This window comes from Myotis nattereri (assembly GCF_964212035.1).
Source record: "Myotis nattereri genome assembly, chromosome: 8".
NCBI lineage: Eukaryota > Metazoa > Chordata > Mammalia > Chiroptera > Vespertilionidae > Myotis > Myotis nattereri.
The window spans coordinates 75,633,194-75,646,858 of NC_138083.1; the positions used below are offsets into that span (position 1 = coordinate 75,633,194).

The following is a 13,665-nucleotide window of genomic DNA, read 5'->3' on the forward strand; positions in this document are numbered from 1 at the left end:
TGACAGGGTTAGTGCCTGTCCGTGCCTTGCTGACTGAGCAGGTAGGGGGACTGTAACCAGTCAACTTTCTGTTAAAACTCGTGTTGTGTGTGACTTTCCAAGGTAACGTGGTGTTCAGCCAGCCATGTGTCCCCTGCAGTTTTTTTAAAATATATTTTTATTAATTTCAGAGGGGAAGGGAGAGGGAGAGAGAGAGAAAAACATCAATCATGAAAGAGAATCATTGATTGGCTGCCTCCTGCACTCCCCCCTCTGGGGATCAGGCATGTGCCCTGACTGGGGACCGGGAATTGAACTGTGACCTCCTGGTTCATGGGTCGACACTCAACCCCTGAGGCACCACGGCCGGGTCCCTTCAGTTCTTAAAGTCAGGCCTGGCACTCAGGGAAGGTGGGCCTGGCTGGGCTAAAATGTGGTCTCTGGTTGCCAGGAGTTATCCAGCAGTTGACCCCACTCATTCCAGCCTCCACCCTGCTGATCTAGTTGGCCCGTCTCCCTCTTCCTCCTCCTCCCCCGACCCCTTACTGGGCTCATCTGGCTGGCTTTACCCTCTAGCCCCCCCCCCCCTTCCCCCCAGCTCATCACCTCAGAGGTGGCTGGGGAGAGACTGGCCCTCGACTCCAGGCAGGAGGAATAAAGGGAGGAACAGTTTGGCAGTGAAGGCACCTCTGACTTCATTTTTACAAAGGACATGGTAAGATTAGAAGCTTCCTTGAGAAGACCCCAACTGGACAGTTCCCCTCCTCTTGGTCCCACTGTGGTCAGTGACAAGTCTGATTGGTGCCCTTCCAGGAGCCCAGAGGTTCCTTCTTGCTTGACATAGGTGGTGACCTCTTAAAATAAGTTATTGCCTAGCCAAAGGGCACATGTTTGCCTAGTTTTGTATAAACAGAAAGCATAAGAGGAAAGTATTTCAATATATTGAAAATTTTACCAGAAGGACTCCAGAATTTTCTACAACAGGACCCAGGAGCCCATACCTTTGTTTTGGGGGGGATAGGGAATGTGAGCAGGGGATAATTTACAAATGCTACAAGAGGTGAGCATGAAAATTAGGGTTAACACGCAGTACATTGGAGAGTTGCATCCATCGTGTGTATGTTACCACTGCAGCTATAGCCAGTTTTACTCCTGTTCCTAATGCATGACTGGGATTTTTATGAAACACAGCTGTAAGCAGCCACTTCCGAATCCTGACTCACGAGACGTTTTTCATTAAACACAATGGAGTGCAACAAAAATAAAATGAAGTCAATTTTGCAAGACAGCACATAGCAAAGGGAGTCTGTTTCCGTTCCCGTTAGAGACCTTACACGAGACCAGCGTCAGAACAGGGCACGGCTCTGACCATCGGAGTCCTCTCCACCCCCATCAAAGATTCGTGTGCAAGAGCCAGGCTGGGTCAGCACTTCACGGAAACGATAAGAACAGAAAGATGTGCTTTTTGGTTTCCTTTCCAAATAGTTTCTGGAACTGGATCTACATTTCTCTCTCGCTCTCTCTCTGCAGGAAATGTATATATAGCTTTTTAGTAAGATGACTTTAATTATGTTTTGTGGAGAAAGACAGAAATCCTGTGCTGAATTTCATCATGTTGTGTTTCTACTGTTGGTCTAAGATGTGGAGAATCACATAAGGCAAAAAAGGGAAGGATGTAAGGCAGAAAGCCCTGGAGGGTCTGGGGACAGACCCTCTGTGAACTTGATGTCATCCTGAGGAGCCCCAGGAAGTGGCCTTCTAACTCATGTGTCTAATAAAGGGCTGCAAAGGGCAGCCTTTATCTTCCACGTTCCAGACAGACCAAGACAGGTGTGGAGGGAAGAGATGACCAGAATGAAGAAGGGGACTTGGCTTTCCCTTGGGAGCTCAGTGCTGTCTTACCTTGGGTTCATTTGTTTACCGTGAAGAGGGGGCTCTAGAATTGATTTGGAGAGATTGTCCAACTTTATTTGCCCTGAAGTTTCTAAATGTATCAGAATCTACTAGCTGTGACTTAAAAAAAAAATTCAGCGGTGACTTGTCCAGGTTGGGGTACCAGATAAACTACATGAACATTAGAAATGTACCTGTTTTGCAGTTGGCCTCTGCCATAGAAGACCCAAAGGGAAAGAATGGGAAATTAATTAATACTAATTAATACTTAATTAAAATTAAGCCTATTTTGGCAAGTTCCTCAGAAGCATCATTCCTAACTAAGGGTGTTTCAGCCATTATGTAGGCTCAGTAGGGGTTTTTTTAAAATATATTTTATTGATTTTTTTACAGAGAGGAAGGGAGAGGGATAGAGAGTTAGAAACATCGATGAGAGAGAAACATCAATCAGCTGCCTCCTGCACACCCCCTACTGGGGATGTGCCCACAACCAAGGTACATGCCCTTGGCCGGAATCGAATCTGGGACTGTTCAGTCCGCAGGCCGACGCTCTATCCACTGAGCCAAACCGGTTAGGGCCTCAGTAGGTTTTTTGTTGTTGTTTTGTTTTTTTGCCTTAATGCTTTTCCATATTTATTGCCTGCTCCCTTGTTACAGACCTTAGGAAAATTCCATAGTTGTCACATCTGCTGACATGTGTATCCTGGCACCCTGGTCATGGCCATTTTCTCAACCAACAGCTTTGAAACTGTCCAGTAGCGTCACTCTCTTGGCAGTTGGCAGGGAGCGAGGAGTGATTTGCCATTTCTGAGCCAGTGTCCTCCTGAGCCTGTCCGAGGGGCTGCGGCAAGATGTTGAGAGGCATGTTGAGAAGTTGGTTGCCTTTCATGGAAGTGCTGTCAAACTCAGTGGCATTCTCTGAAACTCTCCGAGTCCTCTCAGTAAATCATGTCCCTAGCCAGTTTCTATTTTCAGTCGCAACACTCTCTGGGGTGATAAGTTCTATGTGCTGAATATCCTCTTTTAATTTTTTAATATATTTTTAATTGATTTTAGAGAGAGAGTGAGAGAGAAACATTGATATGACAGAGAAAGATCATTACCTTCTGTAGGCACTCTGACCAGGATCAAACCCACAACATGGGAATGTGCCTTTAGTTGCATGGGATGATGCCCAACCAACTGAGCCACACCAGCCAGGGCAGAATATTTACATTTTAAAAAAAATATTTTTATTGACTTCAGAGAGGAAGGAAGAACGAGAGATAGAGAGAGAGAGAAACATCAATGATGAAAAAGAATCATTGATCGACTGCTTCCTGCACACCCCCAACTGGTAATTGAGCCCGCAACCCTGGGATGTGCCCTTGACCAGAATCGAACCTGGGATCCTTCAGTCCACAGGCCAACGCTCTATCTACTGAGCCAACCTGGCTAGGGCTGAATATCTACGTTTTAAAGGCTACATTTTTTTTTATTTTAATTTTTTTCAAATTACTCTTTAAAAATTCTAAGGGGTGATCCTTTGTGGCAGCATTCCAGGAAAATATGGAAAATAAGACCTGTTCACCTGCCCAGAGCACATGCCTCTACAAGCTTTGGTCCCTCCGTACTCTCCTCATTTCATTCTGTCCCCTCGTGAGGGTGCTGCTGCCTGCATGGTGTACCGCAGACAGAAGCCCAGGACTAGTGGAGCAGGGTTTTCTGTTTCATTTCCTAGAACCAACACCATGATGTGGTTGTGTGGCATTGGCTGAGGCAGAGTGCGTGGTCCAGTCGTCAGGAGTCGGCTGCACCAGCCCCACAGCCCTAAGCTGCATTACCCCTGAGCGTGGAAGGACCTGAGAGCTCAGCTCAGGGCTGGGAGGAGCTTGGCAGTTGTTGGGCACATCAGGCTCGTTTTAACATCAGTAACAACTTCCTGCATTGTCTGTAGTCCTGAGGTCTTGATTCCCACATCATTCATAAAACTGGCAGGACCAGTCCTTGCTGCATTTGGAATGGAGGCAGCTAAGCGAGGACCCCATTACTGTCTTTCTATCCTAAGAAAGGTTCCCTTACCCCTGCTTTTTGTTTCGTCTTTAAATTGTTTCCTTTTATTGGAAGATCGACTTTCTACTCGCCCAACAATCCTATCTGAAAGCCTTTAGACATCTGAAAGTCTAAATCAGAGAGTCCTGTTGTGGGAGATATCTTTTAAACGTCTGTGACCCCTGCACCCCACTCTAGACAGGGGATATCGGATCTCTGAGGGGACTCAAGTATCACTGTGGCTTAAAGATACCCCTAGGGGTTCTCTTGTGCACCCCAAGTTGTAAAGCGCAGCTGTGAATAAACTACATTCCTGGTTTTCCTTCAGAGAGTGTCGGCAGATTGATCAGACCCGTTTCCTCCTCGGGTAAACGATGTTGTGTTTCTCCCAGTTAGTGGTGGGGACTTCATGTTTGCCATTCTGCTGTCAGTCACAGAGGAGCCACTGCTGCTGGCAAAGGAGAATCCCCTGGCCTGTCTCCAGAGCTCCACTCCCCATTAGTCCCGGAGGCCAGACTGTCAACCTCAGAACAGAATTGAGCATATGGTGTCATGGGCCTCCTGGCCCTCCCCACGTATGCATTTCTTTATTAGATTATTCTTATGGAAATGGCCCCACTCAAGGAGTAGGCACCTCACTGGCACTTGGGCAATACCTGTTTAAGGAAATACGATCTATATCAAAGAGAGGCTTCAAATCAATAAATATGGGAAGACACTCGGCCAATCAGAAAGAGGCTATTGGAGGACTTGGCCTCTAATCCCGCCTCTTCTCAGGGTTTGCTGTCCTGCACCATCACTGATCATGACTTGAGACTCCAGTCAGCCATGGGAGTCCATAGGGCGTGATGTTCTCCCATCGTACTTACCCGAGACTGTGCTCTGGCCTTCTCTCTTCTTATGAAGGAAGATGTCAGTCAATCTGGTCTGTCAGGATGCTAACCTGCCATAGTGGTTTTTCTGACTTCAGGTTACTTTCTTGGTTCGATGTTAGAGATCGGGCATTCAAATGAATGTCACTCACTAATCTTGGTATGTGTTGGAATGCCCTGGAACGTTGTCTGAGAGCTTTTTCTGTACTATCACTTTTCCTGTTCTATCATTCTAGCTATTCTAGTGCTACACATTTTAGTTATGTTGATTTTATAATGTTTTTATAGCTGATAGGGTAAATATTACATATAACTCTACTGATTTGTTTATACATATAGCCTTTCATAGTGACTTTAGAATATTTTTTAATTCTAAAAAAACTTGGACTTTTATTAGAATTACTTTAAATGTATGTATTAGATGAGAGAAAATGAGCCTCCTTTTAACATTGAGACTTCCTATCCAGGAATATGCTGTTTCTCCTTTATTCACATCATCTTTTATTTATTACTTTCAAGACGGTGTTGTCATTTCCTTCATGTAGGCCCTGTGTCGATATGTCAAGAGGTTTTGGTCTGTTGCTTTCTTGTTTCGGAGTTGCTTTTCGGGATGTGTCTAGTCTCCTATCAAATTCAGGACAACTTTCTGATTTCCTGCCTAGACGTTATGCCTCCTGTCATCTTCCCATGTCCTGTGCCACCTTGTCCTGTCACATCTTACCCCTTTGTTCTAGATGCCTTCAGAAGGGCATTTAACTCCTAATCTCCTTTACAAGGACCACTCTTTCTTCTTTGGCTTCTGCTTTATATCCTCTTTCCATCATTGACCAATTTCCTATTTTTCTAATTTCAAACAGTGGGCAGTCACTGACTTTCTGATCAAAGAAGTACAATAAGGAAATGGGTGACTGAGAAAGGCTGTGAGAAAGCGAATGATAGGTGGGCTGGGGAAGAGGAGAGACTAGGAGCAGAAGGCCAGGGATGGAGGCTGGCACCAGGGGCTGGGCTCAGGGCGGAGGTGGTGGGAACGAAGGACAGGGGGACATGAGAGGCTTTGTGGACGAGGATGGATGACATTGTTGTGTCACAGGACCATGTGAAGGATATAGTGATGGTCATACTTGCTGATTGAGGACTTTGAACCCAAAAAGATGATTGAAATGGATCAGAATTGTTGACTGCTAATCCTTAGACATGGGCACGGGCTCTTGGGCATGGGGAACTTTGGCTAGCTCCTGCAGGTGCTTCTCTAGGTTACTGTGGGAAGAAATGACAGCCCTACATGAGCCACCACCTTATGTCAGGCAAGACAGACCCCAAGGCAGTGGTGTGCTCAAGTAGCTTCCAGTGGAATCTATTTTCATTATGAAGCACAGCATTTAAAACATTTCTTGGATAAACTCCAGAGACTGAATCATTCAATTTCAGATATTACTTTAATTCTTATTCCTTCACAAAGTGGGTGAAAGTAGCTCTGAAAACATGGAGAGTCATCTGTGGGGACAGCTCTCCCAGTGTCTCAGGATGCCGGAGGCATCTCCCCAACTTACAGGGGAGTGTGTGGGTGTGCCCACTGGTGTCCATTGAATTCTATTGAAATGGGGACAAGGATATGTCAGGCTCAGGGCCACCATGTAGGTCTGTGCACGTTGTTTGGCACGTAGACACTGGCTGAAGGGGCAGGGCTGAAATCTGAGCGGTGCTTTCTTCTCAAGCTGTTTGCCATGGGAATGTGTCTCCCCGGTTGCGGGAAGGTGGTCTTTTTCTCATTTGCACAAAGGCTCTGGTTGGGCTGGGCCTGTCCAGGCATCTCTCTGGGTTCCTGGAATGAGGGGACTGTAGGTGAGGGGCTAAGAGCTCATGATTCCCAGGGAATCCCTGCCCTCTGATCAGTGCCTCCTGTACTGGAGCCTGGTTCAGGGAAAGTGCCCCTCCAATGCCAGACCCAGGCTCCTTCCATGCTGCCATCCTTATGTAGCCTCATGTCCACACTCTCGGCAGGAAAAAAGGGGAAGGGCAATCGGCATGGCCCTCTGGGTCTATCCCTTTTTAATCAGAAAAACAAAAGCCAGACCTAGGTCACAGGCCCAGCTTTGGCTGCAAGGGTCCAGGGATGGGACTGATGTCACTAACACATTGCCAGCCTGACAGAAGTCAAGGTCCTGCTGTGAGCAGGGAAGAAGGAGTAGGTGCTGGGTGAGTGGGAATTTCAAATCTTTTTTTAAAAATATATTTTTATTAGTTTCAGAGAGGAAGGGAGAGGGATAGAGAGATAGACACATCAATGATGAGAGAGAATCATTGATCAGCTGCCTCCTACATGCCCCCCTACTGGGGATCAAACCCGCAACCCAGGCATGTGCCCTTGGCCAGAATCGAACCTGGGATCCTTCAGTCCGCAGGCCAATGCTCTACCCATTGAGCCAAACTGGCTAGGGCAGAATTTCGAATCTTAACATCCCTCTCATCCCTCTTCATTGCCTGTAGTCAGCATTTGCCAACCCCTTTCCCATTTCTTCTTAGCATTTCACCCACAAAATACTATTTGTGATTAGATTTTAAAAGCTAAATTTCAAGGGTTCCCAAGAGGCTCATTGGATTAAATGAATAGAAGACAAGTTTGCCTTGCAGAATAAGGTTGCGTCCATGTGCCATACATCCCGGAAGCCGGCGGTCAGAGCCGATGCCACACCCACAGGCACTGTTCCTCCTGGCCACCAGGCCCCAGAGCAGCTGGGATGCTTTCAATTATTTTCCTCGGGAAGAAATTTTAATTTATTCCCAAATGCATATTTAAGGGTCTAAAATAGAATTTTAGTAATTGATTTTGGAAGGGCTCAGTAGGACGTAAGGGGCCGCAGTCCTTTTCTTCAAGTCGGCTTCCAGTCTCTCATGCTGCAGCGGCCAGCTTCTCCTGACAGTTCCGCTGCTCCCAGCCCAGCCACACCCATGGTGAGCAGCAGCCAGCCATTCAGCTGGGGCCCGCCTGCAATGGAGTCGGAATGGCTGGCTCCTGAGGGCCCCCGGTTGTGGCCCCCCAAACCTCCAGCTTCTTCTCTGGCAGTCCCCAGCAATCTAGACAAAGCCACTTCTTATCTCCTTATCTTCTCTCCCCAGCTCCAAACTAGATCCTACACATTCTTTAGGACCCAGCCGAGATGTCAGCTCCTCCAGACCCTGCCCCCGCAACATTAGATGAGTTAATTACCCCACTGCTGAGCCCCTCACATTGTAAACACCCCATCTTTTCCTTCAAGAGGTCCGCTCTGCCTAACTCATGATTGTCATCTAGGCTTGTTACCTGAATAGAATAGTCATTCTCCCAGCTCTGTTTGCACGGTCAGGGGGCTTGCTGACTAGACCTTGTCCACTTGTCCCCATGTCCACTACCCTGAACTTCGCAGGAGCTCAGGGGGAAGCTGGAGGCCTTGTCACCTCATCTCTGGGCACCACACACCCAGGACCTGCTCCCAAGGCACTCAGCCCAGCAAGGAAGCCACACACAAGGTCTCTATGAGGACACTTAGACACCTCTGTCCTTTGTTCCCCTCCTTGGCCTCCAGGTCTGTTTATCCCCCATTCCTCTTCACCAGCACCTATCCTTTGGTCTCCTTCCTAAGAAGGTTCCTCCTTACCCACTAGTGGCAGCTGCCCACATGTGGAAGTGTGGCAGGTACTCTGGAATAAGGGGCATGGGACATTTGAATGGGGAGAGGAGCCCCTGAGACGATGTGGCCAGGGATCCAGAGGGGCTGACCGGCCAGCAATGGCGGGTTCTCCAGGTCACTCCTGTCTCCTCAGCTCGTGTACCACCGTCTCCATCCCCAGGCACACACCATGTGCCCTAGGGCCAACCAGAGCACATTCCAATTCCTTGCAGATCACAGGGAGGGAGCTCTGGGAGGATTTAGTTTTGTTTCCACTGCTTCTATGGAAAAAAACAGGAGTGTGTGTGTGTGTGTGTGTGTGTGTGTGTTTCTTTCTTGCAAAATATCACATTGTTCCCAATTGAAGGAAAATCAATTTTGTTTTGTAATGTGTCTGACTTGCGAAGTTCCACTGCTGGCCTGCGCCTGGCGGCTGCCAAGAGCTGAGCCCTGATGGCTTTCTTCTGTGCTGAGCGGTAGCCAGTCCTTTGCGCCTAAGTGGGGCCACTGGTTTTCATCTCTGAATAAATAGTGAGTTTGCTCTTAATAATGAAACACAGAAAGGATCAAAGATGAGGCATTAATCTTGGATTCTCCTTGTCCTATTACCCAGAAAACTGCCGCAGACGGAAAAAGGCAGGAGATCATCGTCCTGGACTCGAAGAGGAGCAATGCCATAAACATCGGGCTGACGGTGCTGCCCCCTCCAAGAACGATCAAGATCGCCATCTTGAATTTTGATGAATATGCCTTAAATAAAGAAGGAATTGAGGTGAGGGCTGCTCTGCCAAGCATTATTTGCGTTCTGCAATGTGTCGCATATATGCAAAGCATTACTGTGGCCAGTGTGACTTTGTAGGGTGGCTTGCCATTTCTTTTGTCTCAGCCAGACTGAATAACATTCATAATTCTCGTGTCTTTTTAACTTCTTGGGGATGGGAAAGTCCCTCATTACCTCTGAAGTTCATGATTCATTTACTGACTTCCTTCTGACCATCCTCCACCTACCTCATCCTGGAGGAAGAATGTGATAACCTCCTTCGGAGGCCGTTAGGATCTTCTTTCACATCATTTCAAACCAAACATGTTTAAGGAGCAGTTTCAAAAGTAGGGTGTGCTCATACTCATGTAAATGACTTTGTTTCTCTCTTTGCACTTGTCAGGGTGTGGAGAGAGATGTTTCATTTGAGAAACTGGAGACGCCAAGCCAGCTGAGGCTTTGGCATGTGCTGACCTGAATGGCACAGTGCAGAGAGGTGGGGTGACTTGGCTGTGACCACACGGCTGGTAGGTGGCCTCGCTGGAGCCACAGCTCACCTGCTCTGCCAGGAAGGGCTCAGTGCTCTCCCGCCAATACTTGTTCTTCCTTCCCTGTGGGCGAGTGCTCGTCTGAAGCAAGATAAACTCCTATTCTAATCATGGAGACAGAGCCAATGACTCAGCCCTCAGGCTCCTAAAGACGGGTGATACAGCCTAGCCAGCATGGTGCAGTAGTTAGAATGATGGCCCACCCACCAAAGGGTTGCAGGTTCGATTCCCGGTCAAGGGCACAAACCTCAGTGCAGGCTCGATCCTCAGCCCCAATCAGGCACGTGCGGGAGACAACCAATCGATGTGTCTCTCTCTTAAAAAAAAAAAAATCAATGGAAAAAATATTCTCGGGTGAGGATTAACAAAAACAGATGGCGATACAGGATGGGGCCCATTGGGTCAGAGTGGGGACAGGAGGACACTGCTTCACAGCATTGGGTGATAGCCACTCCATCTCCTATCAGCACGAACCCCTGGGTTCCTTTAATATTCTTCCATGCTTGGGGCTCACCCATGTACAGTCTTATGTGAAGGACTTGAGAGTAGAGAGAACGAATGAGGACTGACTCCAGTGAGGAAAGCAAGCCCTTGACAAAAGAGTTGGAGGCAAGGAGTGGCTCCGGCCACGGTGCCCGACTTGACGCAGCCCTGAGTGTGGGAGGGCGCAGTGGGGTGTGTGCCTTTGTGGGAGCAGTGGGGCCTGTGTGCCTTGTGCTCCGAAAAGAAGAGGCCTCCACAGGAGACACTGTGTCCCTAGAAGTATAAGCTGGATTGAGCAGTGCCCCTTCGAAATCCATGTCCACCCAGAACCGCAGAATATGACCTTATTTGGAAACAGTCCTTGCAGATGCGATCCAGTTAAGATAAAGTTGTGCTGGATTGGCGTGGGCCCTGCTCCAGGGACTGAGATCCTTATAAGAAGAGGGATGTTTCGACGTAGATGTAGAGCGGAGGATGTCTTGTGCAGACAGAAAGCACACAGGGAGACCACGGAACAGAGTGCCACGAGGTGACGGAGGCGGAGACTGGAGTGATGTGTTTACAGGTCAAGGAGCACCGAGGATTGTCTGCAACCACCAGACACTAGGGAGAGGCAATACAGATCCTTTCCTGAGGCCTTTAGAGAGAACATAGCCCTACGCAGTCCTTGATAGCAGACTTCTAGTCTCTCAAATCCACTTTGTGGTTACAGCCACCCTAGGAAACAAATATAAGCTTAAGCAGCTCTACTCTTAGAAACACACACACACCCTGTCCCAAGGAGCAGGTACAAGGAGGGAAATACATTTCCTTATGGCTGGAGAGGAAGTTGAGCCCCAAGCGTAGAGTCAGGCCAGGCAGCAGAACAGGTCAACATATCCAGGTGGGCAGCCAGGGAGTGAGGGTACATGGCTGATTGGGGCAGGGGGCATAAAGGAGAATGCAGGTGACAGCAGGTACATACAGAAAGGGACATTGAGATACTCCCAAACAAGAAGGAGGAGGCAGGCCTCAGTGTGAGGCAGCCCCACTCTGGGACCCCCAGAGGAGCAAGCGAGGGGAAGGGCATTGGCTTGCCATTGGGCAGGTGGGGGCTGCCCACCTGGACAAACCGAGTGTTCATCCAGGACAGTGATGGTAAACCTATGACACGCGTGTCAGAGGTGACACGCGAACTCATTTTTTTGGTTGATTTTTCTTTGTTAAATGGCATTTAAATATATAAAATAAATATCAAAAATATAAGTCTTTGTTTTACTATGGTTGCAAATATCAAAAAATTTCTATATATGACACGGCACCAGAGTTAAGTTAGGGTTTTTCAAAATGCTGACACGTCGAGCTCAAAAGGTTCGCCATCACTGATCTAGGACAGCGGTTCTCAACCTGTGGGTCGCGACCCCTTTGGCGGTCGAACAGCCCTTTCACAGGGGTCACCTAAGACCATCCTGCATATCAGATATTTAAATTACGATTCATAACAGTAGCAACATTACAGTTTTGAAGTAGCAACGAAAATAATTTTATGGTTGTGTCACAACATGAGGAACTGTACTTAAAGGGACAGAAGGTTGAGAACAGCTGATCTAGGGCAAAGAGCATGGTAGGCGGGCCCTGGCGCACTTTCGGACCATCCCATTTACGTAACTGTCATTAGAGGTTGTAAAAGCTTCAGACTCATTCAAAGAGAGGCTTCAAATGCAGCCAGAGCCAGCCTGATTAAAGGGAAAAAATGAAACTTCCCCCTTTAGCAATATTTCCCGTTCTTGTGCTGAGAACTTGAAAGTCCATTAGAAGAGATGGATTCCTTTGGGCTCTGCCTTTATTCTTTCCTGAAATGTCGCTCTCCCTGGTTGGGGAAAGCTTCAGATACAATAAGTTACTTAGGGTTCAGAATGAATCAGATTACTTTTTCCTTTTCTGACTGCTTTCCAGCTGAGCACCTTTTTGATCCTGGAAGGAGTAATGAGAGCAAGGGTAGAGATGATGGATGTAGGAATGGCAACCCAGCACAAAAATAACTCTCATCAGTTTCTTCCCGTGGGCCAGGCACCAGCGAGGAGCTTCACATCAGAAGGCCATACTATTACATTTCGCATCTTAAAGATGAAGAGAGGGACTCTTAGTTTTAGTCTGTGCCCAAGTTCACAAGCCAGTGAGAGGTTAGGCTGCAATATGAGCTCTAGAATCTGAGTCTCAGGGGCAGAGCGCGGGCCTTGGGGATGGCTGGTCAGGAGGGGGCCCACGGATGCCAAAAAGAATAAAAGGGAATCTGAAAGGAGGCCGAGCAGTCCACTTCACAGTGCTGCCTGTGGTTTTCCACTGGGAGTAGCTGATGAAAGGAATGATATGAAGCACGAAGACACAGTTGTAGAAAACGCTACTCAGCCCTTCTGAGAGTTTATTGGGCCATGAATCCTCAGTAAATCCATGGTTAGTCACAACAACACAGAGTTACACTTTTTTATCACAGTTCTTGTCTAAAGCAGGGCTTCTCAACGTGGCACTATTGACATTCTTGGCTGGGCAGTTCTTTTTTTTTAAGTTTTTTTTTTTTTTTTACTGATTTCTAGAGAGAGAGGAAGGGAGGAAGGGAGGGAGGAAGAAAGAGAGAGAGAGAGAGAGAGAGAGAGAGAGAGAGAGAGAGAAATATTGATGTGAAAATGAAACATCAATCAGCTGCCTCTTGCACACTCAGGACTGGGGATGGAGCCTGAAACCTGGGTCTGTGCCTGGTGCAGGAATCGAACTGGCATTCCCTTCGATGCATGGGACAATACCCAACCAACCACATTGTTCCCAGGCCTGGGCTGGGCAGTTCTTTATTGTGGGAGCTGCCCTGTGCATTGTGGGATGTTTAGCAACATCCCTGTCCTCTACCACCCCAGTGCTGACAACCAAAAATGTCTCCAGACTTTGTCAAATGTTTCCTGGGCACAAAATCACCCCGGCTGAGAACCCCTGATTTAAGGCTGCCTGTGTGAATCCAGAAACTATATACATATATTTTTTGAATGCTTGTCCAGCAAATACTAGTTCTCTTGGAGAACTTGGAACCCATGGCCTGCTGCCTCTGACCACTGATCTCAGGGACCCAAGGCCATAGTGTGGTCTATATCCGTGTGCTGAGCCACTTCCCCAGAGCTTTTCTCTAGGCTTGTTGTTCAAGAACTAAGTCATGGCTGAGAAGAGATGGAAGCCGTGTCCTTACAGATCTTTACTAATGAGATTTCTAGCTTGCGTGCCAAGGGTCTTGTGCCAGACTGTCTGCTTCTGGGACACAGGCACCGGAGCATGGCAGCACAACTTAATAGGGCCATTTGAAACCTCTGTGTGCCTAAATGTGATTAGGATGTATTAAATGACGTCCTGTGGCTTTGCTTAGCAACCCAATGGTATGTGTCCGGTTTGCTGTGTAAACCTGAGGGAGCAGTTGACTAGCTTCATTATGG

The 13,665-nt window shown here is 47.7% G+C and overlaps 1 protein-coding gene across 1 annotated transcript in view; it reads left to right on the forward strand.

Moving 5' to 3' along the window:
* The window catches only part of FHOD3 (formin homology 2 domain containing 3), a 383,665-nt gene that overhangs the window by 338,270 nt on the left and 31,730 nt on the right, over nucleotides 1–13,665 (forward strand). The window contains exon 20 of the mRNA XM_081097145.1: nucleotides 9,036–9,194. Coding sequence (XP_080953271.1) covers nucleotides 9,036–9,194 — 159 coding nt within the window. The remainder of the gene's footprint in view (nucleotides 1–9,035; nucleotides 9,195–13,665) is intronic.